Below are 25,169 nucleotides of genomic sequence, written 5' to 3'. Positions count from 1 at the left end.
ACACACCAGCACTCCCAAAGAAGGACCGCTCCATACTGCGAACGCACCAGCACCCTCTAAAGCGCACCTGCTTGTGAGCAGTACAGAGCCGCCCGTCTTCGGGAGCACTTGGGCTCCTGAAGACTTCCGAAGTCTCGGAGAAGCCCACGGGGGAACAAGCAGATAAGGAGAGGGGCCGGGATGGCTCTACATGATCCAAAGCCTTCCCTCTCCTTAGGCATCAGTTTTTGTATTTTTTTTTTAAATATTGCTTCAGATTCACTTTAAGAATTGAAAAAAATAAATTTTGCAGGTTAGCACCCGATTTTACTTTTTAAAAAAATACATAACAGAAACCTCACACTGAGGTGAAGAACAATGTTCTTTTTTAGATTAACAGCTGCTGTCCTCGTTTACGTAATCTATGATTTTTTTCTCTCCATCTTACTGGATAAAATGGCATGTCATACTCACTTGTGGCACTGACTGCAGGATGGTTTATTTTCTCAGTTTATTTCTGTAGTGCTGGATACAGCCTGGAAACTATTCGTGAACATCACTGATTAACATTGTGCCTCGTACTTCCCATCAACGTCCCATTTGCGTTCTTTTGTTCTGTTCTCACGGACTATGTATTTTGTATGGCTTATCAGCTGTTTATGAGGGGATGATCTCCTTCAAAACACGCTATAACCTGTCTCTCCTTGGTGTAGTTCTAAATTCTTTTATCTGACATGAGAGAGCTTATTACTTCCACACTTGGATCCATCAATGTATGTGTGGAGTTATCTGTTCCATGCTGATCTGAACCTGGATGTGTAATGCGTGGGGAACAGGACAGCAGTGACCACAGATAAGATGGAGCAGTGACCACAGATAAGACTGAGCAGCCGATATTGAACATAGTGCTCGCTATACGGAGAGAAACCCACCTATCAAATCGGGCTAGAGTCTATACTTTTAGGGCCAGTTTCCACTAGCACGGAAACAGGGCCGAATCTGCAGAGTTTCCCCACAGGCAAATTGCGCAGGGAAACTCTGCCAAAGGAAATGATGGCCCTAGCGATTCGGCCGACATTCCCATCCGTTTCCGTGCGGGAGGCAGCAAATCACATAGCCGTGCATGGCACGGCTTCTGGGATTCTGCAGCGTTACCGCTGACCAGGAAGTGCCATTGCGCATCTTGTAGCTGCGCACGGTGGCTAGTGGAAACCGTCCCTTGGTACTTTAGTGTCAGTGCTAGAGCATACACTTAAAGTGAACCCGAGCTGGAACACAAAAAATACAAACAAAAAAAATACTTACCTAAGAAGAGATAAGCCTCCAGAGGCTTCCGTGACCTCCACGGCCCAGGGAAGAAGCTTCTTTTAGTCCACAGTGGCGCTCCCCTTCTTGCACGAGTGCAGCTATACTGAACCTGTGCGGATATAGCCACACTCTTACACGGCAGGGAGAACAGCCACAAGAACATATCCAACATGCTCTTGTCAGGTACGCGTAGAACGTCTGTGCGTGGCAACAGTGGCGGTGAGGACGACACGGGAAGCCTCTGGTCTATCCAGAGGTTTTCCTTTACCCAGCTAAGCATCTGTTTTATATTTCGCCTCAGGTTCACTTTAAAGGACACCTGAGGTGAAAATAAACTAATAAAACAATTTGTATCTATCATCCTCCTCCTCCTAAAATTAACCAAGATATTCCACAGTATTTTATATTTAAACCTACTTTTTAAGTTTTTACCATTTTATTGTTTTTGCTCAATTCATAGATTTTTAGCTCTGGCATACTTCAATGAACTATTGACCCTTTTCATCTCTTTCCTGCTCTCAGAAGCCATTTTCTGCTAGGAAAGCGTTTGATAGTTGTAATTTCTTATCAGCGAGGGTCACACTGTAGTCTGACCCAGTCCTGACTCAGACAGGAACTGTCACTTACATACCTGATGGTAAACTCTTTCAGGCAAAGAAAGAACACAGCATAGTCATTTGTGTGCTAGGGACTGTACATACACTGCTATCCAGGGCCGGATTTGTACTCTTTACCGCCCTAGGCCACTGTCAACCAGCCGCCCCCCTTCAGTATAGGTAGCGAGATGATCCCTCCCCCCTAGTATAGGTAGCTTTATGACTCCCCCCCCCCGTATAGATAGCCAGATGACTCCTCCCCACTTTCCCTCCAGTATAGGTAGCCAGATGACGGCTCCCCCTTCCCTCTAGTTTATGTAGCTAGATGACTCCTCCTCCCTTTCCTTCCATTATAGGTAGCCAGATGACCGCTCCCCCTTCCCTCTAGTTTATGTAGCTAGATGACTCCTCCCCCTTTTCCTCCAGTATAGGTAGTCAGATTACTCCCTCAATCCCTCTTTTTCCCACCCCCGCACCCTTCAGTATAGATAGCCAGCTCACCTTCACATCGCAATAGCCATCAGTGTCACTCATTTCTCGTCTCCAGTGCATAAGCTTCCTCTTCCTTTCCATCTCCAATGCTGCCCAAGTCCATAGCCACCGGCTACAATGCTAATATGCACAGAGAGCAAGGTGCCTGCTGCACAGGCAGCAAGCAGCAGAGTACCTGAATATGCTGCACCAGTTTAGCCTGCTGCTTTGGTGCACCTGCTCCTGTGGTGCCCTAGGCCATGGCCTAGGTGGCCTTGGCCTAAATCCGGCCCTGCGTCTATCATACACTATCTCATGTCACCTTGGGTATCCTTTAAGCTCTGTACACATGCCCGAATGCAGTCGCATAAAACAAACAGTCAAAAGGGTAGCAAGAATGGTAAAAGACAGCAACTATAGTCCTTGTAGACCGATCCGTTCTGGCAGATTGATTTGGACGTTAGAAGTGCAATACAAATGATTAGCACTGATTGAGTCCACAGTTTAGCGCCTCTGCCTGCAATCTAATCAGTAGATTGTTGTTGATTTAAACCTGCACCATCGTTTGTCACAAACCGTCGGGGATCACTTGTTTTAATACATCAATAATTGAGTGTGTGTACAGAGCTTTAGAAGTGCGCTTTGCAGGGAGCGGTGAGTGGTATCTTAACAACGCTGGCTCGGCTGGACACAAAGGATTATATAAAGCAGCAGTGGTCATGCGACTATTATGGTTTACCTCAAAATAAAGGCATTTCCAATAAAGTTTATACACGAACATATTTGCTACTATAATGGGACGGAGCCAATACAGTAATAAAATTGCTGCCTGGTTAAGGGTTTTTCGGCTGTCAAGATCGAGAATAGGGCAAGCAGTTTTGCCTGCTACAATAGTCGCTGCTGACCACCTGTGACAATAGCTCCACATAGGTAAGGATACAATTTCTGTGTTGATGATGACCTCCAAACCATTGGGATGAAACACTCCACTGATGTTCATGTTGAACTTGTCAAACTTGTGGATGGCTTGTGCAGATCGCACATCCCACAGGACCCCATCGTTCAGCACCAGGTCATCCGTAGGGTTAAACGTGGCACAATTTCTCTTGTAATTATTGGCCAGGTCTGAATTATATAAAGTCAGCAGCTTCTGCCCTGTCTGAATGTCATAGATCTACAACAGAGAGAAAAGGACAAACATAAGTATAGATGTATATGCCTTACAGCAATGTACAGCAGACATTATCTGGTGTCTATGGTGTCTCCTGATAGGCCAGTTCCTGCATGGAACAGTTCCTATATGGAACTTAGGCCAGTTCCTATATGGAACTCTAACCTACCATTTTCACTGCAGAAATAGGATGTACTTATTCTGGCAGGCTCTTGCTTGAACTTTATAAAAAATATTTGTTCCTGTATAACGCAACGACTTGAAGTGTACCTGAGATGGTACATAGTGTTGTATTGATGCATACCTGGTGCTTCCTCCAGCCCCATGTGGTCTGTAGGCTCCCTTGCTGTCCTCTCCAGCCACTCTGTTCTATTATCACCTCCGGTAATCCAGCCAGCCGCGCTCTTCTGAGCAGGTGCGGCCCAACCGCATACTACTGCGCAGAACGATCTTGGCTGCAGGAGCGCGACAAGCCAGATTAGAGGAGTTGATAACGGAAGAATGGAGTTACCCAGGAGGACAGCGAGGGATCGCACACACCACGTGGGGCTAGAGGAAGCCCCAGGTAAGTATAAATGTAGCACTATTGCCACCTCTGGTTTCCTCCATAGAGTACCTTCAGTATAAACGAAAGAGTCTGTCTTCTGATGCAGGATTGGGGAGAGGGGGGGGGGGGGGTGTGTTCAGGGTCACTTACCTGATCAGCTGTATTTCGTTACACAGGTGACGCTCCGCCCCTCAGCAGTGCAGTAACACCCAGGTTTCCAAAGTTCTTCAGAAACCTCCGCCTGTGTTGCCACTTACACCATGGCTGCCGAGCTGGGGGTGGGACTCAGCAAAATAGATAGGGGAGGCCAAAGCCTAGTCAAAACTTTAAATTCCCCCCCCCCCCCCCCAAGTCACTGCAACATTTCCAAGGGGAACAGTGTGCTCACCTGTATGAATTACGGCCGATCAAGTAAGAAATGCAACTCTCTCTCCTCCCCCCCCCCCCCCCACAATCCTGCATCATTAGGACAAAGTCTGATATGACAGGCTCTGTCTTTTAAACTAGCGGTGCTCCATAATTTTGGTTTAAAAAAAAAAAGAAAAAAAAAAAAAAGAAGAAAGCTGAAAATGACCAAAAACAGAGGTGCTATAGCGGCCAGACCGTGTATATCCTAACAGCTGAGTCCGTGAGTACTACATGTGGTGCTGCCATAACGGAGGATTGGAGCGTGGTTTGAAGGACTGGGAGTGAGCAAACGGTTACTGTATCTATCCCAGTGTATACATTGTCTTCGCCATAGCCACCCTCTAACAGTATATCTAAGGACAATTCTGGGGATGTACGTTTAGTGGCCATTTTTTTACAGCCACGTTTAGTATCTATATGCATAATAAGATAATTATACACAACCCGGAGGAGTGGATAACCCTCTGATCTACTTATACATGAACCTCTTCATAGCTTGGGAAACATATTATTTTGAGAACCACTTACTATTTTTACAAGGAATTCCATCAATATAAATACACATATAAAATTTTTTTGCAACTTTTGTAATTTTTTATAATATTCATCAGCACACTGCTTAAGTATGAGTGAAGGTTGTGTGAGTGCTGCATAGTGGCATATTTTATTATTGTTGTGGCAAGACATATTCTTTTATGATTATTGACATAAGTAAAAATAAAAGGGAGAATTTTTCTAATGCAATTTCTGGCGCTCCTCATAATTTTTTATACAACCTAGTTATTTTATATTGGAGATAGGGGTAATCCTATGCAGTGAGGTACCAGCAAGACAAAGTGTGTTGTGTATAGGGTGTGTATTCCCCTTTACCTATATATACACCCTTTGGGTGTGTGTCTTTTATTCAATCCGCAAAGCGCCCCTAATCTTTTTTTCATTTTTTTCAGAGGTGCTATAGCAGTTACCAAATAGCGTTCAGAGGTTGGTTGCCAAACAAAGGGCTATTTGAAAACTGTTCATAAAATTGTGCTATAGACAGTTGGATGTCTCCTTACTTATACACTATAGGGCTAACCTTTCAAGGGCCACATAGGTACTTGAGAGCCACATGTGGCACCAGGGATCTAGGATGTCCATTACACAGTGGTCGCAGGAGACTGTACACCCAGGGCTGTGGAGTCGGTACAAAAATCATCAGACTCCTCAGTTTATGAAACCATCGACTCAGACTCCAGGTACTCAAAATGGCTCTGACTCCTTAATCTAATACTTACCAGGGCTGTGGATTTGGTACAAAAATCCTCCGACTCCTCAGTTTAGGAAACCATGGACTCAGACTTCAGGTAATCAAAAAAATCACCCCGACTCCTTGACTGACTCCACAGCCCTGTGTACACCTACACATTTATTGCCCTTCTCCATACATATTGCCATAGCATGTGGCAGGTGGCTTGACCACTGGTTGCTGTACAAGTACCGCTTGCTTTCTGCTGATCCATATACTCACGTGAGCAATGTCTTCCTTTGTGCCAATCACACGATCTTGCGAGTGTTTACTGAACTCCACATAATGATCGTCTGGGAAGGAGTACCTGCAGATAAATGGAGGGAAATGACTTTAGAAAGGAATAAAGAAATCTCTGCTCTCCTGAAAACCTTTGCCTCCACTAAAGCCCTCACTTCATGTCAAAGACGGACTTCATGCCCCATAAGGCGGACAGCGGCTGGCTCCATGTTGCAGCGGTCAGCAGAAGAGAGCCGTCCTGTGGGAGAGACAGAAGAGGCTTGGATGAGAGTCTGTACACGGGAACTACGGATACATCAACAGGCAATCTACATGCTTTAATACTCTATAACCTCCTGTGACACAGACTACAGAACACAAACATCTACACTGCTCTCCTGCCTGCACTCTATTGCTAGCCCAGAATCAATACGCAGGATATCCATTCTGCAGCACCTTCTGGCCTCACCTGTTCACCTGAGATAGTTAGAGAGGTTAATTTTTCCAGCTAGCATGCAAATTGTATGAAGCTTGGAACTCTGCCAATCCTAAACTGGCAGGAACTGCACTCTACTGTACTGGCCCAAACCCAAGCTGCATCCAAGCTGGGTAAACCCAAAAACGTAACTTCCATCCATCTATGTATACGCGCGTCACATAATCCTTAAGCTGGCCACTAATGGCCCAATTTCTAGCGAAAATTCGTTCGAGCGATCAGAAATTCTGATCGGATTGGTTGTAAATAATCTCCATTGGTGGACACAATCGATAATGAACGAGTGAAAAAAAATGTCGCCCGAATGAATTTGTCGAACGAAAATTTGTATTTTCTTGGTGGTCGTGATAAATGGGAAGCAAAGATTGGTTAGTCTGATCGCTCAAACGATTTTTCGCTAGAAATTGGACAGTTAGTGGCCACCTTCAGTCAATGGTTCTCACTTTACCGATGCAGGATTGTACTTAACCCTTTAGCAGCCAATTATTTAGAGGCTTGCAAGTGCTCCTGGCCAATTTTAGCACTTTTTAAATTTCTTATTTGTTACATTTCCCTGCTTCTAATTAGTACTGCTGTAATGTGTATTTATGTCCACTCATCACTAGGGGCAGCACGAGACAATAGAGGACTTTCTGCTTTCAATTTCTATACTTTCTGCTAGTAGAGAGAGATCAAAGCATTCCAGAATTTGCAGCACAATGAGCTCTGCCAACTTAGGTCAAAAGCAGCGCACTTACTTCAAATGAGATAACTCTATTCAAGCTACTGATGGGTTAATCAGAGTATAGTGACTGGTTACCACCAAATACTCAAAAGTAGGCAAAAGCAAAAACAAAACAAAAGGGAAAACAATCCCCTCAAAAAACACTCTAGATTAAAGTCGATTGAGGTAGGAGATAATGATCGCCTCTGCTGACAGTCTACTGTGTGAACAGCAGCCCCAAAAGGCCGCCAGGCCAGCGATCTGCCAGGTGGATCAATTCGGACGAGCGAGTGTTTTCCCTGCTCACAATGTCACACCTGCAATGCTCCATCGCCCCTCACATTGCAACAGAATAAGTCATTAGCCTACAATACTATATGCATTGTTACTTTATACAGTACTTATATTAAATGTTTTCTATAAAGGTTTTTGGATTGTAGAACCGATCATCTGAGTGTCCATTGATTCTTATGGGGACATTCGCTTTCATAGAAAAGCGCACTGAATTCCAAGCATGTTTTTAGAATGAAATTATACATGCAAACCAAGGTTCTATTGTATCTATACACTTGGTCTGAAGCGAACAAAATTACCTCCTTTTACTATCTAGTCCTTTTCAGCAGTATGACCAAAGATTAATCGCTACATCCGCGTGGCTGAATGATGTATTTAATCCCCCGGAAATCCCCAGGGCAAAATCCTCCGGTACTGCCTGGAGGAGGCAGAGCTTTGGGCAGTAGCTCTGCTCCTGGTAATCTCCGCCTCTCCCTGCCCCTTTCAGTCTTCTTTAACAGAGGGGCGGAGAGAGGCAGAGATCCGGAGATTGACTGCACTGGAGGCAGAGCTACAGCGCAAAGCTCTGCCTCCCCTGGGTAGCAAAATCCACGACCTGGAAACGAATGGAATTTTGCCCCGGGATTTTGGGGGGGGGGGGGGGGGGGGGGTGTTGAATACATTGTTCTGCCGTGCGGAAGCAGCGATTCATCTTTGCTCATACTGCTGAAAAGGACTAGATAGTAAAAGGAGGTAATTTTATTTGCTTCAGACTCTCTTTAAAGCTTTTAACATGAAAAGGTTTTTAATTAGTAGATATTCTTTCTTCTGCATTTTCACTGGGTATATCTGGCATAGTTCATTCCTTCCTATGTAAAAGGACTCGGCAGAGAAGTAACGCATACCCGGGATGGCTCCAGGTGGGTTATGGCGGAGATGTGGCAGTTGTAGCTGGCTTCCTCTTGTCCGCTGAATACATTGTACAGTTTAAGCTGTCCCATGCAGGTACCTAACATAAGGAACCGCTCCCGCGCTGAAAACGCACAACATGTGAAGCCGCTCTCGTCTAAGTTGGCCTCTCGAAACACAGAGATTGGACGGAACCTGCCAATAAGAAAAAACATGGTGAAATTATTGCATCCGCCTCCTCCTCTACTCACCTCCCATGAAAAATGTACAGGTCTTCCTTGTTGGTAACCTCTTCAGAATTATCATCCTCCGCTCCTCTCAGATTATAAATAAGTAAAAGAGAAACCGAGAGAACCCAATATAGTGTAGTAGGTATTGGTAATGGGTATATAGAAAGAGTACAAAATTATACTCACAAACCAGGGTTACCTCCAGGCAACCACTGTACAGACAGTTGAGGAGATTGTTCTGTCCTCACTCAGGATTAATAAGTCGCTCTCTGTAGACAGGAGAAAAAGGGGTATCCCTCTCCACCAGGGGTGGATATAGATAATGACAAAGAGGAACAGAGGGGCCAAAAGTATAAAATCAGTAATTAAAAAGTTTAAAAGTGCTTAGGAGGTAGTGGTGGACTTACCTCCTGCAAGCCGACTCAAGAGACTGTCTATTAAAAAATATAATGTTTGTTGGTATACTCCAGGGGGTTTCACAGGCTTATACCTGCTTCCTCAGGCAATAGATTCGTGGAGCACACAACTAGAGACGAAGGCACAGATTGAAGTGTATTAGAACCAAATGCATAGGAGTATGTACGGCGTTAGTGTAAGCGGCAATATTAATGTGCAGTGGTAGTGATAATAAATATTATGTATTTATTCTGCAGAGGAGAGATGGGGGTAGGTAATGGCATCTATTGTGGTGGGTAAACATGCAATTGGGATATATGCAGTACGGGGGGGAGGAGTTATGGTGGGAAAGGTTTGTATAGGGGTAGAGGAGAAAAGTAAATTAGTTCCAGGAAATAGAACATACTTCTATGCATTGGTTCTAATACACATCAATCTGTGCCTTCGTCTCTAGTTGTGTGCTCCACTATGCCTGAGGAAGCAGGTATAAGCCTGTGAAACGCGTTGCAAACCCCCTGGAGTATACCAATAAACATATTTTTGAATAGACAGTCTCTTGAGTCCACCACTGCCTCCTAAGCACTTTTAAACTTTTTAATTACTGATTTTATACTGTTCCTCTTTACCTCATTCTCAGAGTATAAAGAGAAGTTATCAGAGAAGAACTGATAGCCAGCATTTTCCACAGTTAAAGTTCCTGTTCTCTGTTAGGTGCATCTGTTACAGGCAGTAATTCTACCCAACAAACTTTATAAAGTTCCCTGTGCCTCTAAAACATGTACAAAGTTCCCACAAGTCTCGGATTTAAAAAAAATGGACCTGAACTCAGTACTTCCTCTCTGCTCTAAAAGATAAGATAAATAGTGCTCTTTCAGATATGTTGCCGTTTAGTTACTTCCTGGTTTGCTGGGAGCACAGAAAGGGTTAAACGCCTGCATTTACATATTAGCTCTAAACTCAGAAGACTCGGCAGACAACTGGAAGTATACATTAAACTAGCTCCTTACTTGCTGAGAAGGGAGAATTAGACAGGCTCTTGTCTATAAGCACATGCAAGGTGGACACAGGGTGGATTTCTGTTTTCTCGTGCTCTACTGTGCAAGAGTTCAGGTCTGCTTTAAAGTGGGATTATACTCCCAAAACTACAATTCTATTAACTACTCTTAGCCACATAAAAACATTTTAAACCATTCCCAAGTACTCCGTGTGCGTAAAATCATTTATTTTGACTGCAGAGAACAGTAGAAGGCCTGGGATCCACTAGGAGTGCTTTTGCAGCTCTCGCCGATTACTGGCAGATCCTGATCAGTAATGTGGACAGTGAATAAATGGAAATACACATTTCATAGGTCCGTAACATGACAAAAGAATAGTTTATAAACCTTATTCTAGCTAATAATTTTGTAAGAAAATTATTGCTGGGAGATCGTAATATCATGGACTCACCTGCCGAATATGAGATGCCGGTCAAAGCATCCCCCATCCACGCCTCCATATTTGGGGAAAGCAGCTCGGCGGGTGAGACGGGCAGTGCAGTTGGTCGGTGCCTGTCTGCGTTGTTTGGGTTCGGGGCACTGGTGTGGGGTGAAGAGGGAAAAGGGGGGGCAGATGGCAACAGGGTTCTTGCAGCGGGCATGCTGCTCCCGCAGGTACTCTGTCATGATACTGTCCAGAGTAGGTGGGGAAGGCACGTGCCGCTCCAGTTGTTTCCGGATTGCTGGACTTTGGCTATAAGCACCATGGTCCGACTTTTGCCGCAGAACACGGCTTCTCTTTCCATTGCAGGGGGACTGGCGCTCTCGTCCGAAGCTAATGCGTCCGATATGGGGGGAGCCTGTGGACACCTGGGCAGGTGAATGGCAAGGCAGCTGTGGTCGGGCTGGAGGGTGTGGACACAGAGAGCTGCTGGAGAGGCGTGCAGGGATGCGTGGAGTCCGCGGTAGGCTGACCGGTGATGAGGTAGCAGGTGGTGGTGCTGCCACTGCTGGTAAGAAAGAGGAGTGCGATGCAGCGGTCATGGGGAGATCAGCCTCTCTAGTTAGAGTCGCTGCTGTATCCTGCAGCCCCTTGGAGACAAGATGGTTCCGGATCAACAACAAAAGTTCCTTCTCCGGAAAGGAGATTCGTGACTGAGCCACCACATCAGCCTTCTGTAGTCGTGCCAACGAGACATCGCTACCAATGAGCAGAGGCTTCCCAGACACCCGCTCAATCAGCTCTGCGGCGTACTTGCAGAACCTGACATGTTCGCTGCGCTTATCTTGCAAGATGGGCTCTTTCATTAGCTGCTGGATCTGACCGCTGCTGAACAGAGGCAGTTTGCTAATAATCTGACGCACGGAGGTACTGCGACTCAGGCCCACCAATGCCTTGCAGGCCAAAGCCCGGATCTGGTCTGCATCTGTAATGGGCATCTTCACCGACAGAAGAGACAGGAGAACCTTGATGCCATTGTTGGACTGGACAACGTTCCACATCTTCACCAGAGTTGGCTCTCCGCTGGGATGGTAAGAGTGGGCAGCCCGGCGGCGAGGTGTCCCTGAGACATACTTGCCAATGCTGGAGATGCGGGTCTCTGGTGCGCAGACACAGTTGATGATGATCTGGAGGGCTGACTTCTGGACCTCAGCATCATGGGTGAAAACTTCTCCCTCCGCCACTCCCAACACGATGCTTATACCTGAAGAAAGAGAAAAAGAGGGATGAGGTCTATGGGAAGGAAGCTACAGTACAACAGAGTGACGCACCTGAAATGTACTTATCAATGGGATTGCTGTACTGGATCCTCTGTTGGCTAGCAGTGCTAAGTGACAGGGGGTTTTAGAACACTTGTAAGTAATTAGGCAGCAAGGTGTTGTAGTGGATAGCATTCTCAGCTTGCAGTATGTTAGTTACCAATTAAAGGATACCCAGGGGGACATGTGACATAATGAGGAGAGACGTGTATGTACATGCCTAGCACACAAACCTATGCTGTGTACTTTTTTTTTTTCTTTCTCTGCCTGAAAGAGTTAAACATCAGGTATGTAAGCGGCAGTTTCAGATTCAGGATTGGGCAAGACTATAGTGGTGATCATCACTGATAAGAATTTACAACTATAAAAACACTTTCCTAGCAGAAAATGGCTTCTGAGAGCAGGAAAGAAGATAAAAAGGGTCAACAGTTCATAGATTTTAGCTCTGGCCATACTTCAATGAATGTGTCATTGAGCAAAAGTAATAAAACAGAAAACTTAAAAAGTTTATTTAAATATAAAATAAAACTGTGGAAATATCTTAAAAAAAAAGAGGAGGAGGAGGATAGATACAATTGTTTAATTTATTTTCACCTCAGATGTCCTTTAACTGGGCCAGAAGCTATCATGGTCGTCTGCATTACGTGCACTGCATAATAAAAGGAATTCATCCGTAATTGTGGTTGAGCTCAGGTCATACCTGCTTTCATGGTTCTTGACCGTGGTGATCACCCTAAGGGACCTTGTTCTCTACACTACACACCATCATTGCTATCCAGAAAGCCAAGTGCATGGAGTTTGTATGTTTTCCTATACTTTCAACGGCTTGAATTTCCTTCCACATTCCAAAACCATGCAGGCAAGTTAACCAGTTAACCCAAACTGACCTTAAAGTACGCGAGATGGTACACTGTGCCGTTATTTATACCTACCTGGGGCTTACTCCAACCCCATGAGGAACGTGGGCTCCCAGCTGCTCCGTTGACCCAGGATGGCCTCAGGCATCATCTTCAGTCGGGGGTCAGTCGTTCTGCACGTGCCCAGCCGGGAACATGTGGGCACGTGGCCAGGCCACGCATGTGCAAAACACTTCAAATGAAGAAAATACAGGAGGCGATCCTAGGACAACAGAGCGGCGGCGGAGGAGGGCGAGGGGGCACACTGCCCTAATGGGGCTGGAGGAAGCCCCAGGTCAGTATAAATTAGTCACAATGACTAGTCTCAAGTTCACTTTAAAGTGGCCATACACAGTTCAAAGAAATTGAAAAGTTACAAATTTAAATTTTTAACATTTATTTTCTCAACTAATTGTGCCGTTTGATTTTCTGAAAAACAAAAAAAAATCCACCATAGCCAATCAGATATTTATTGCTGTGCAATCTTTAAATTTTTTACGATTTTTCAATAAAATCTGTAATGTTTTGTAATGTTTTGGTTGTATTGTGTATGGTCCCCTTTCCCTTCAGACTATGGTAGGGACATGAGACGTTTGGGTAGAGACTGAGATCCTCTGAAGACATTTAGTGAAATAACTATATATTCTGTAAAGCGCTGTGAAAGAGGTCAGCAATACATAAACACATGATAACAGTTTCCCTATGTTGCCCATATCTTGATACATCGGATACACAGCTGCTATGCTTTCATTATGCATAGCTGCTAAACAAGTACTGTATATTCTTGCATACAAGCCGAATTTTTGACCCCCAAAAAAGGGGTCAAAAGTTGGGGGGGGGGGGGGGGGGGGGGGTTTGGGTCGGCTTGTATGCGAGTCTTTCCTGGTGATCTAGTGGTCAGCCCCCTCTGCTATTACCTGCTTAGGCAGCGGCCGCTTCCTAATCCGCGTTCCCTTCTCATGTTGCAGAGTGTATCAAAGCAGCGCGCCCGGCGCTGCTGCTGTGGCAATGCAGGGGGCAGGAAAGAGCGGTTCCCCAGGTAACGGCGATACAGATCGCAGCTACAGGGAGCCGTGCTCTTTCCTGCCCCCTGCATCGTCACAGCAGCAGCGCCGGGCGCGCTGCGTGTGATACACTCTGCAACACGAGAAGGGGAACTCAGATTAGAGGAAGCCGCTGCCTATGCAGGTAATAGCAGCGGCGGCCGTGGGGGAGCGGGGAGCGCTATACTGGGGCACTACTTACCTATACTGGGCACTATACTGGCTGTACTGGGCACTATACTAGCTAAACTGGGCACTTTACTAGCTAAACTGGGCACTTTACTAGCTAAACTGGGCACTTTACTAGCTAAACTGGGCACTTTACTAGCTAAACTGGGCACTTTACTAGCTAAACTGGGCACTTTACTAGCTAAACTGGGCACTTTACTAGCTAAACTGGGCACTTTACTAGCTAAACTGGGCACTATACTGGCTATACTGGGCACTATACTAGCTATACTGGGCACTACAATAGCTATACTGGGCACTACATTAGCTATACTGAGCACTATACTAGCTATACTGAGCACTATACTAGCTAAACTGGGCACTATACTAGCTATACTGAGGCACTACCTACCCATACTGGGCACTATACTAGCTATACTGGGACACACTGGAGGGCTGCACCAATCCTGCATTTCCTACCCCCGGCTAATATGGGGGTCAATCATTTTTCCCTGGGGGGGGGGGGGGGGGGGGTCGGCTTATATGCGAGTATATACGGTAAGTAACTATCGGTGACCTCTGCTCTCAATACTCAGCAAAGGACAGAGAGACAGACACACACACACACACACACACACACACACACACTGGGACCTAGAGTGTAGCTTTTTTACACGTATGCATTTTGAAAACATGTGATTTCTGACACTCCCTTACCCACAGTGGACACGGTAGAACCAGCCTCATCCAGCACATCCACCTGCTCCGCCAACTGCAGCTGAATTTTTGGCACCACAGTGAGAATAGCAAGAACGTCCAGAGCATAGCGAACTGTATCATTCCTGCATGGAGATAAATGCTGGTTTATTACATACACAGTGGAAGCTATAGCAAATTTTCATGGACTGCTCCATTATACCCTTTGCTAATAGGGGCACATATTTTGTACACACTTCCTCTTATTATATTTTGTAAATTCTTATTCTGTACCACGATGGTCGGAGCCATGCTTATGCGCTTTGAGTCCCATGGGAGAAAAGCGCTTTACAAATGTTATTTGTTGTTGTTGTTCCTCTTATGGCATGGATCAGACTGTCAGCATCCCTGGGACCAAGGGCTGAAAGAAAGGGGCCCATGAGGTCATGTGACATTTTCCCCAATCAATGGGAAGCTGACAGGGAAGGTACAGGGTAACCTTTAAAAAAATAAAAAAATCCCTATCCACTTACCTGGGGCTTCCTCCAGCCCGTGGCAGGCAGGAGGTGCCCTCGCCGCCGCTCCAGAGTACAGCCCGGAGGACGTCCGATGGCGTCAGCGCGCCCGCGTGGGACGCAGAAGAGCCCGTCCTTGGAGCGCAGAAGAGCCCGACCTGGCAGCCGGCCTGGCCAGGTCGGGTCGGCCACCGGAGACGACCGGAAGCCTCTGGAGCGGCGGCGAGGGCACCTCCTGCCTGCCACGGGCTGGAGGAAGCCCCAGGTAAGTGGATATGGATTTTTATTTTTTTAAAGGTTTCCCTGAACCTTCCCTTGAAAGCCACAGGAAACATTGCTGGAAATCAGCGTTCCCATCGCATAAAGATAAAGGCCAATGCCTTTCAGAAATTAGCTAATATACATTAGGTGATGATCATGTATAAACTCTTCACATGTTCTATTGGTGCTCTCCAGTTGCTACTGTTTAAACTGCCTGATGAAGTGGGTGAACACCCACAAAGCGCGTTGCATTTTTGGAGTACACAATAAAAGGCTTATTTTGACATTATCTCACTGATTCTTCTATAGGGAGGTAAGATCACCACTATCTCCCTTTTAAAAAGTGTTTTCTAATCCATTCTATTCTGATTGAAGCTCGTTTTTGTCAATTTATACACTTTACAGAAATAGGTCTGTTGTGATCTATTGCAATGTTCAGCAAGGTGTGAAGCAGCGATCTATCACCACTATCTAAGCACTCTCCACATCTCAGCAGCCTTTAGACTGTAAGGTTTACAGCCACTCACGGAAAACTGGTAAACTAGTACTGATAAGGGAGAAAAGTAAAGCATATTTACTGTGGTGCAATACTGAGCAGGGAGAACAGTTTGCTTGTATGATGAGAAGCTCCCTGCTTCAGACATAAGAGGTCAGCTCTGGTATTGGGATAACTAAAACAGAATTGTAAAAGCCATAGGGGGGAAGCAAGCCTCTATTTCTGTAATGCTGCCAGTTTATGAAGAAAGTTTGTACTCTCACCTGGCGTAGTAAGTCTTCCAGCTGCAGGCGATAGAGATGAGCTGTAGCAGGAGCTGCACACAGGACAGTTTCAGGAAAACCTCGGCGGGTTCCCAGTACAGCTGAGATGGTCCAAATTCTATCAGATACTCCATCATCTCGATGATCTGCTCGCGGGTGTAGGTGCAGGCCTGAGGATGACAGAGCACAGTTAGCCTTACATCACAGAACGTCCTCCGATTGCCATATCCTTTACCCAGGAAAGTATGTTCATCCCATCCGTCTACTTTTCACTTTTAGGTCATCACATTTACACGCCAAAAACAAACATTTTTTCACAGGTTTGTAAGCCGATCACAGAGATTAAAGCACTCCAGGATTGGGACCCCTTCCCCTGGATTTCAGCTTACCTGGGGCTTCTTCCAATCCCATCGAAGTGAACCTTTGGTTTCTTATATGTCCCCTTGGCTGTGATGCAGTCAACCCATTAAAGCAGGGGTGTCAAACGAATACAAAGTGGGCCAAAATTGTACACTGGGACCAAGTCGCGGGCCAACAATGTCTAGTGGCCACTTCCCTCCCTTATAAAGTTCCCAGGTTTAATGGCCCCCCCTCCAACCCCTATACAGTTCCCTGGTGTCTTGTGGTCCTCCCTCCCCTATACAGTTCCCTGGTGTCTAGTGGTCCTCCCTCCCCTATACAGTTCCCTGGTGTCTAGATACCCCCGCATCCCCTATACAGTTCCCTAGCATCTATAGTGCCCCTACCTCCCCCATATTACTTCCCTGGTGTTCTAGAACTTCACCTCCAATATAGAGTCCCTGGTGGTCTAGAGTGGGCCAAGCATAATGCAAAGTGGGGAAACCACTCGAGGGCCAAATTTACTGACTGAGGGCCAGATTTGGCCCGTGGGCCGGAGTTTGACATGTATGCGTTAAAAGCTCTGTCTCTGCTGTGTCACAGCTACAGCACATGATCTGTCCACGTCTTCGCACCTCCTCAATCGCACTCCCAAGCCGCTGTGCATTGCAGCTGTGACCGGGAGCGTTCTGTGCAAGCGTGCTTCACAAGGAGTTGTAACAGATTATTGTGGGGCTGGGAAAAGCCCCAGAAAAGGTAAAAATCATGTGGTATATTCTTCTGGTTTAGGTTTGTGTTAAAGAAAATCTCTGAGGCTTGCTACAGCAGGTAGTGGATACTTACCTTGGGGAAGTCATAAAGAGGCTACCCCGTCCTCAGTCAGGCAGATCCAGAGATGAGACCCCCGAGGCATTGCCGTACTGCACCTGCGCAGTAGCAAAGACCCAATTAGGCCTGGCTTTTCCCCTCGAGCAAGTCAGTGTGCTAATGCGCATGCACCAGCTGTCGAAAAATGTCATGGGTCTCAGCACTGGATTGGGCTGGTGGAGGATGGGGGAAGTCTCTTGAGGATCCAGAGACTCTTCCCCCTCCTGAGTCGAGTACCCCAGGAAGGTGTACCGAGAGTTTCATATTAACAAACAAAGACTAACGTATGATGATAGCAAAAGCCTTTATAGGTACACAAAAAAGCAGATTGAGGAATTCCCAGGTGAAGGCTGGTGTTGGGCACAGGAGCGGAGCTAACACAATTCTGTAACTCACCTTGTAAGGAGGGGGAGGATGTATTAGCAGCCCCCCTTCTGTGCGCTGCAGCGATTGCTTCACATGCTCCACCTTAATTGCCAGATGCGCTTCAAAGTACCGCCGCAGGGCCATACAGGTGTGCTTTCCAGTCTGGCGACTTGCAAAGATCTCATCGTCACTCAGCAGGGCTCCCTGGTCTTCCAAATTTAAGATTTCCAAAGTGCTGATCTGTTCAGGGAAAATATGTGTTAACACAATGGATTCTACTAACACAGAAAGGTTTCCACCTTCCAGAACCTCCACTCAAAATCCTATGCGTATGAAATGCAGCACATTCCATCCTGCCATACCCTACTACAAACCCACATCATGGCATGCAGCGATATCACACACCCATCCACTACCTCTTTCCTGACAACATACAGCCCGACCTGCTTGTTCCTGCATCTCACCTCTACAGAGGAAGGAAAATGCCCACCCTACCACCACATCCTTACTGAGTGTCACATGACCTAACTGGCCCATCCCCCAACTAGCTATAACAAACATATCCAACTTACTAAGGTCACAATGAGCCATAAACCTAGGACATTTGCTGCTATGCTGCAAAGATAGGTTTACAAATAAAAGTGCCCGTGAGTGACCATGATAGATATGAGCAGGGCTGTGGAGTCGGAGTCAGAGCAATTTTGGGTACCCAGAGTCTGTGATTTTATAAACTGAGGAGTCGGGAGTATTTTTGTACAAAATCCACAGCCCTGGTAAGTATTAGACTAAGGAGTCGAGGAGTCGGAGTCATTTTGGGTACCCGGAGTCCTAGTTTGAGTCGGAATCGGTGGTTTCATAATCTGAGGAGTCGGAAGATTTTTGTACAGACTCCGTAGCCCTGAATATGAGCCAGGCTAACGCTGCAGAGATCACCAGAAAACATCAGGCGATGCTGCTTCATAACCCTGTATTTCATATAGAAGGCCTTCCACTACACAGAGCGAAGCCCCTACCAATTCAGATACACCTATGTGAAGAAAAAGGTTAAGCTTTAGAGTGCTGAGGGGGCAACTGTAGTGAAAAGGTAATTTAGTCAGTGTTTGCCCACTGTAAAATCTTTCCTTTTATCTTTCACCCTCTCCGGTGATCTCTGCAGAATGTTTGGCTACTGAGAGTGGCAAAGCCAATAAAATATATTCCTAAGGCCCCAGAATGTTTTAGTTTGGCCCCATAACAGCAGTCAGACGAGTGCCAGTCCCACTCTTACCAGGTTCACCAGCCTCCGGAGGCCATCTTGGCAGTCGAATAGCTCCAGCACAGCTCGGAAGGAGAAGCAGATGGAGAAGAACATGGTGGCGTGGCAGCAGCCGGAGGCATGTGAGCATTCCATCAGCCACAGAGTATAGCTCACAACATCGCTCAGCACCTTGTGCGGGTGCATGCACACCTACAGAGAACACAATGCTCATCAGTGTAACCCACTACCAACACACAGCATGATATAACCACACATTCTAGCTGCTTAGTTCTGGATAACAAGATTTGTGCATGCAGGCAATCCTTGGGATATTACAATGTACCCTCTGCTCATCCTGGATACTTGCTTTTGTTGGAAAGTAAGCAAAATATTTATAGGCAAAACAAAATAAAAATATAAAAAAAACAAACAAAAAAAAATATCACACTTTCCTAATAAGTGATTTTTCTCACATCCTGGGTCCCTCTTTGCAAGAGTATTGATGCTGCTGAGGGCAGCTGTGCTGACCCTGTCCTTTCACCAATGACTGGGCTCTAAAGAGTTTATCTGTACACTTCTTTAATGCATAGCATAGTAAATCTGCATCAATTAGCAATGCACATCTACTTTTCACAGTAAATATATTGAAAATACTGTGCCAGCTGTGTAAGTGTAATGGTTTGCTGCAAGGAGTGGAAGATGCTACCCCAGCACAAAGCAAATTACTGGACTCCGCCCACCTCCTCCCACTGCTGGTAGGGTTCATGGACTTAATTTTGAGCCAGGATTATTGGGTCCCAATCCCTGCTGTGCCTACTTTTTTGTGGCTAGGGATCATCAATGAGATGCAATTCCAAGCTGGACCATCCTTTCCCATTCCTGTCTTAGGATTTCAGTTCCTGAATCCCTGCTCCTTCCTCATCCTAAATTTGTGACAAGATTGCTACATTTCTGTACATAATCGAAGCACTCACCCGCTCCATGGCATCCTGGTTGTATGAAAGGTAGTAAAGACACATGGACACCCCGGTAGCAGCCATGGATGGGCGTGGGATCTCTAACAATTTTTGCACTCCACCATGAGCAACAAATTCTGCAGCAAATTTGTTGTGGAGAAGCAGTGAGGCCAGATGCTGGGAAAAAAAAAAAAAAAAAAAGCACAACGGAGTCATGAGACACCAGCAAAGAGAAGGAGTTCTGAACAACATGTCAGGTCTCACCAGCCATTTACCTTAAGTGCTTCAAAGGTGAGGAGAACATCATTTGTCTTCTTCAAGTCAATATAATGCATCATTAGCTCACGGGAGCCCAACTGCATGAAGATAGGGAGCAGCTGGATATACAGAAGATAGTAAGGAAAGGGATTATTAGACAGCTATTTATTTTCTTGCAAAGTACACTGGTCTCAAGGCAAGATGGCTGTTCTTACCTCTTGATACTCCCCCAGTGGAGTGAGGTACTGAAGGATCAATCTTTGTTCGATACCCGGGGTCAAAGGAGACAAGCTATAGTTGGTCCCAATCACAAAGGGGGACATCTCTGACCAGCTGCTGTTAGATAATTCACTGGGTGCTCGATCCACTTCAGAGTAACACAACTTCTGCTTCACTTTACGATGACTATCCGAGTCTGCTTTTGTTCTCCGTGGGGGTCCAGTGCCATCGGAATTGATGAGGACCCCTAGGCCCGGAGAGGTCGATGCCTGGAAGGAAAGCTCAGCCTTTTCTTTAGTTCTTGAATCCACCATATCATTACCGTAATCTAGGTCATAATCCATGTCTACGGCCTCTTCGTCCAATGGCAGGAGGGGCTCGCCCAGGGGTTTGCGTGGACTCTGCCTACGCATTTCCTGTTTGGGGGAGGTGTCACGAGACTGAAGCTCCTGCAGCCTACGCAGAACAAGCGCAACCTGTAAATGAAGAACAAAGAACCAAATGGTAAAAAATATTGTGCAGTCACCTTGCAATGAATACTACGCTTACTCATTTATCTGGGGGAGGTGGGGGAGGTGTTCCAGAGTTGAAAGCTGCAACTAAAAAATATATATACACACACACACACATACATACATACATACATACATACATACATACATACATACATACATACATACATACATACATACATACATACATACATACATACATACATACATACATACATACATACATACATACATACATACATACATACATACATACATACATACATACATATATATATATATATATATATATATATATATATATATCTGGTGGTAACTGGGAGTGTGTGGCCTTTGCTGCCTTCATTTTAAAGCCCTTCTACCTTTTTAAAAATAATAAAACCCACAGCCTTCCTGGACTCCCAAAGTTTAGCAATAATGGTGGGGAATCGATGGCCCATAGCAGTACAATGCTTGATGAACAATCAATGTTCAATAGTGTTCTGCTGAAAGATTTTGAAATTAAGTCTTTGTGTGTTTGGTAGGAATCAATTGCCCTTAACGTAAACCCGAGCTGAAAGCTGCAACAAAAGCCAGATACTTACCTAGGTCGAGGGAAGCTTCTGCATTCTCCCAGCTTCCTCTACCTAGGTAAATGTATGTATGTATGTATGTATGTATGTATGTATGTATGTATGTATGTATGTATGTATGTATGTATGTATGTATAGATACATACATACATACATACATACATACATACATACATACATACACACACACACTTACCTAGGTAGAGGAAGCTGGGAGAATGCAGAAGCTTCCCTCGACCTAGGTAAGTATCTGGCTTTTGTTGCAGCTTTCAGCTCGGGTTTACGTTAAGGGCAATTGATTCCTACCAAACACACAAAGACTTAATTTCAAAATCTTTCAGCAGAACACTATTGAACATTGATTGTTCATCAAGCATTGTACTGCTATGGGCCATCGATTCCCCACCATTATTGCTAAACTTTGGGAGTCCAGGAAGGCTGTGGGTTTTATTATTTTTAAAAAGGTAGAAGGGCTTTAAAATGAAGGCAGCAAAGGCCACACACTCCCAGTTACCATTAGACCTTTAGCAGAGCAGGAATTGGGCTTACGTATATATGTACACCGCTGGCTGGCGAGTTGGGCGCAGGGTAAGCCGAATGATGGCTCATCCTGCTGCTGCTAAAATTCCCGGGGGGCGTTAAACACTATTCCCCCTCCGAATTATAGTAACTCGGAGGGAGAAGTAATATGGGGTCTGGCGATCGCCGTAACCCTGAATTACCCACGTGCGGGACGCGGACTATAGCATTACTGCAATAGCGGCGCTCAACTCATACTACAGAAATCTGTCACTTTTGTGATCACTTCAGGTGACCGTCTGTCAGTGAAACATACTTTCAAGTGGATGATCAGAAGGCTTTCCGATGTGAACTGCCAGAGGAGAGTTATTAAAAAAACAATAACTCCAACAGAGTCAACTACTAAAGAGGCAGCAGCAGGAAATAACCATTAGTGCAATTGAATATAACCTGCATTCAAGTGGTTTTCCTCATTACTAGAGTTTTAGCTGGTTTTGAGTATTTGAGTGCAAAGGGTTAATGTTTGTATGTAAATTGACCACACCCCTCAGCACCTCCTCGCCATTTAAATCCTGAGCCCTCAAAAAGATAAACATTGCTTCCCTTGCTTTTGTGTATGCATTCAGGTACACAACATGGCACTATACCAAGATCACATTCCCTTCATTCTATAGTATCGAGAAACAATACCAGCTGGGAGTTCTCGTCCCGGTAATTGGCAGCTATATCTTGGTTCTCCATGGCGCCTCCAAGCAGGCCGATTGAGTAGGTGCGCAGAGGCTGCTCAGCTTCCCGAGCCCACTTGAAGAGATTTTCCATGATTCCTTCCTAATGCAGCAAACAGAGAGACAAAGATCAGTATGGGCCTCACCAATATATCCTGGTAAAAAAGGTCTTCATTATCTATAGCTCTGCCATATTCGTAGACACAAGTAACACATAATGACTGGTACACACCATGCAATTTATCGTGTGATTACCATATTTTTTTCAGCATACAAGAAGCCCCAGACTAGAAGATGCACCCAGGTTTAGAAGGCAGAAACCAGGGAAAATATATATACTAAACCTGATGCTTCCATGGTCCAGGAGCATGTGTGTCATCCTTTGCTCCCTCATGTGTCCCCTTCTGTCCCGCTTTGCTCTCCAAAAATGTCCCCTTCTGTCCCCGTGTCCTGCTTTGCTCTCCCATATGTCCCCTTCTGTCCCCGTGTCCTGCTTTGCTCTCCCATATGTCCCCTTCTATCCCCGTGTCCCGCTTTGCTCTCCCATATGTCCCTGTGTTCCGCTTTGCTCTTCCATATGTCCCCTTCTGTCCCAGTGTCCTGCTTTGCTCTCCCATATGTCCCCTTCTGTCCCAGTGTCCTGATTTGCTCTCCCATATGTCCCCTTCTGTCCCAGTGTCCTGCTTTGCTCTCCCATATGTCCCCTTCTGTCCCAGTGTCCTGATTTGCTCTCCCATATGTCCCCTTCTGTCCCAGTGTCCTGCTTTGCTCTCCCATATGTCCCCTTATGTCCCAGTGTCCTGCTTTGCTCTCCCATATGTCCCCTTCTGTCCCAGTGTCCTGCTTTGCTCTCCCATATGTCCCCTTCTGTTCCAGTGTCCTGCTTTGCGCTCCCATATGTCCCCTTCTGTTCCAGTGTCCTGCTTTGCGCTCCCATATGTCCCCTTCTGTCCCCGTGTCCTGCTTTGCGCTCCCATATGTCCCCTTCTGTCCCAGTGTCCTGCTTTGCTCTCCCATTTGTCCCAGTGTCCTGCTTTGCTCTCCCGTGTGTCCCCTTCTGTCCCTGTGCTCTGCTTTGCTTCCCATGTGTCCCATTCTGTCCCAGTGTCCTGCTTTGCACTCCCATATGTCCCCTTCTGTTCCAGTGTCCTGCTTTGCGCTCCCATATGTCCCCTTCTGTCCCCATGTCCTGCTTTGCTCTCCCATTTGTCCCCTTCTGTCCCCGTGTCCTGCTTTGCTCTCCCATTTGTCCCAGTGTCCTGCTTTGCTCTCCCGTGTGTCCCCTTCTGTCCCTGTGCTCTGCTTTGCTTCCCATGTGTCCCCTTCTGTCCCAGTGTCCCGCTTTGCTCTCCCATACGTCCCCTTCTGACCTGCTTTGCTCCCCATGTGTCCCCTTCTGCCGTGTCATCTGCTCCCCATGAGTAAATGCATGCAGCGGCAGCACGGTTCACCTCATCCTTTAGCTCCAGTGATATTTAGAGACCTCTCCTCCCTCACAGCTCCCCCCTAGTGCCGGCTTCTGCCGATGATGCGATCACCAGTAGCCATCACTAGGGGAACAGTGTGGGAGAGGAGCGGTCTCTGATCACTGCTGGAGCTGATGGATGAGGTGAGCTGTGCTGCCGCTGCATGCATTTACTCAGGGGGAGCGGAGGACACAGGGAGGCAAGTACAGGGAGTTGCAGACAAATGGCAGTTCATATTTGCAGACGCTCATAAGTCAGGAACTGCCCATACTTGGCACATAAGACACAGGGACTTTTTCTCACCATTTCCGTCATGTTTGTGATTAACGCACGCTGTTACTGCCGTGCACCCGAATGAGCAGGTCGGCCCAAGATTTTCAAGCATGTCCGATTGACAAATGCGATCAATTTCGGGCCAAAATTGGTCGCATTGTCGATCAGGCATGCTATTGGCAGCCAGGGCTGTGGAGTCGGAGTCGGAGTCGGGCAATTTTGGGTGCCTGGAGTCGGAGTCGGGAAAAAATGCACCGACTCCGACTCCTAATGAATTTGTAACTGTAATTAAACTAGAAAATATGATAAAATGTTCTATTTCTCAGATAATAGTCATAAAAAATAATGTATATATACAGTATATATACAGTAATAGCTGTGCTTAGTCCACAAAAATGAAATAAACCAATCAAAATTAGTTACTTGTGCTGCTTCAATAAAGCAGTCCCCGTATTTTTAAGGTCAGATATACATATCTGATTGTGACTGTATATATGATGTGTACACAGGAATCTCTTATATATACTAAATAACATCTATGCTGTAAGAATAAAGCCTGATGTGTAGCTGTGTCACTAATAGAGATGGTCAACGAGATGGAAATAATTCTGCATTGATGCTGATTTATGCAAATGTATGCACTCCCTTTGCTGATGAAATCAAATAATTTGATATGTTGTTAAAATTTGGTTTGGTGACTACAAATTAAAGGGTACCTGAGACGGATGAAAAGTAAAGTTTTATACATACCTGGGGCTTCCTCCAGCCCCCTTCAGGCTAATCAGTCCCTCGCTGT

General features: G+C 45.8%; 1 protein-coding gene across 2 annotated transcripts in view; it reads right to left on the bottom strand.

The window, feature by feature from the left end:
* Positions 1–25,169, bottom strand: part of DCAF1 (DDB1 and CUL4 associated factor 1) — a 56,151-nt gene that overhangs the window by 7,302 nt on the left and 23,680 nt on the right. Inside the window, exons 6-18 of one of the 2 annotated variants that reach the window (XM_068252987.1) lie at positions 22,600–22,737; positions 20,303–20,782; positions 20,105–20,206; positions 19,848–20,006; positions 18,904–19,083; positions 17,667–17,876; positions 16,065–16,234; positions 14,551–14,675; positions 10,438–11,671; positions 8,362–8,560; positions 6,161–6,243; positions 5,988–6,096; positions 3,295–3,528 (exon numbers count right to left, since the gene is read on the bottom strand). In XM_068252987.1, coding sequence (XP_068109088.1) covers positions 3,295–3,528; positions 5,988–6,096; positions 6,161–6,243; positions 8,362–8,560; positions 10,438–11,671; positions 14,551–14,675; positions 16,065–16,234; positions 17,667–17,876; positions 18,904–19,083; positions 19,848–20,006; positions 20,105–20,206; positions 20,303–20,782; positions 22,600–22,737 — 3,423 coding nt within the window. The remainder of the gene's footprint in view (positions 1–3,294; positions 3,529–5,987; positions 6,097–6,160; positions 6,244–8,361; positions 8,561–10,437; positions 11,672–14,550; positions 14,676–16,064; positions 16,235–17,666; positions 17,877–18,903; positions 19,084–19,847; positions 20,007–20,104; positions 20,207–20,302; positions 20,783–22,599; positions 22,738–25,169) is intronic. The other variant, XM_068252988.1, reaches the window with a different exon arrangement.

Source organism: Hyperolius riggenbachi, chromosome 9, assembly GCF_040937935.1.
Source record: "Hyperolius riggenbachi isolate aHypRig1 chromosome 9, aHypRig1.pri, whole genome shotgun sequence".
Classification (NCBI taxonomy): domain Eukaryota; kingdom Metazoa; phylum Chordata; class Amphibia; order Anura; family Hyperoliidae; genus Hyperolius; species Hyperolius riggenbachi.
The sequence above is the reverse complement of the archived record's forward strand: the minus strand, read 5'-3'. Positions and strand labels throughout refer to the sequence as shown.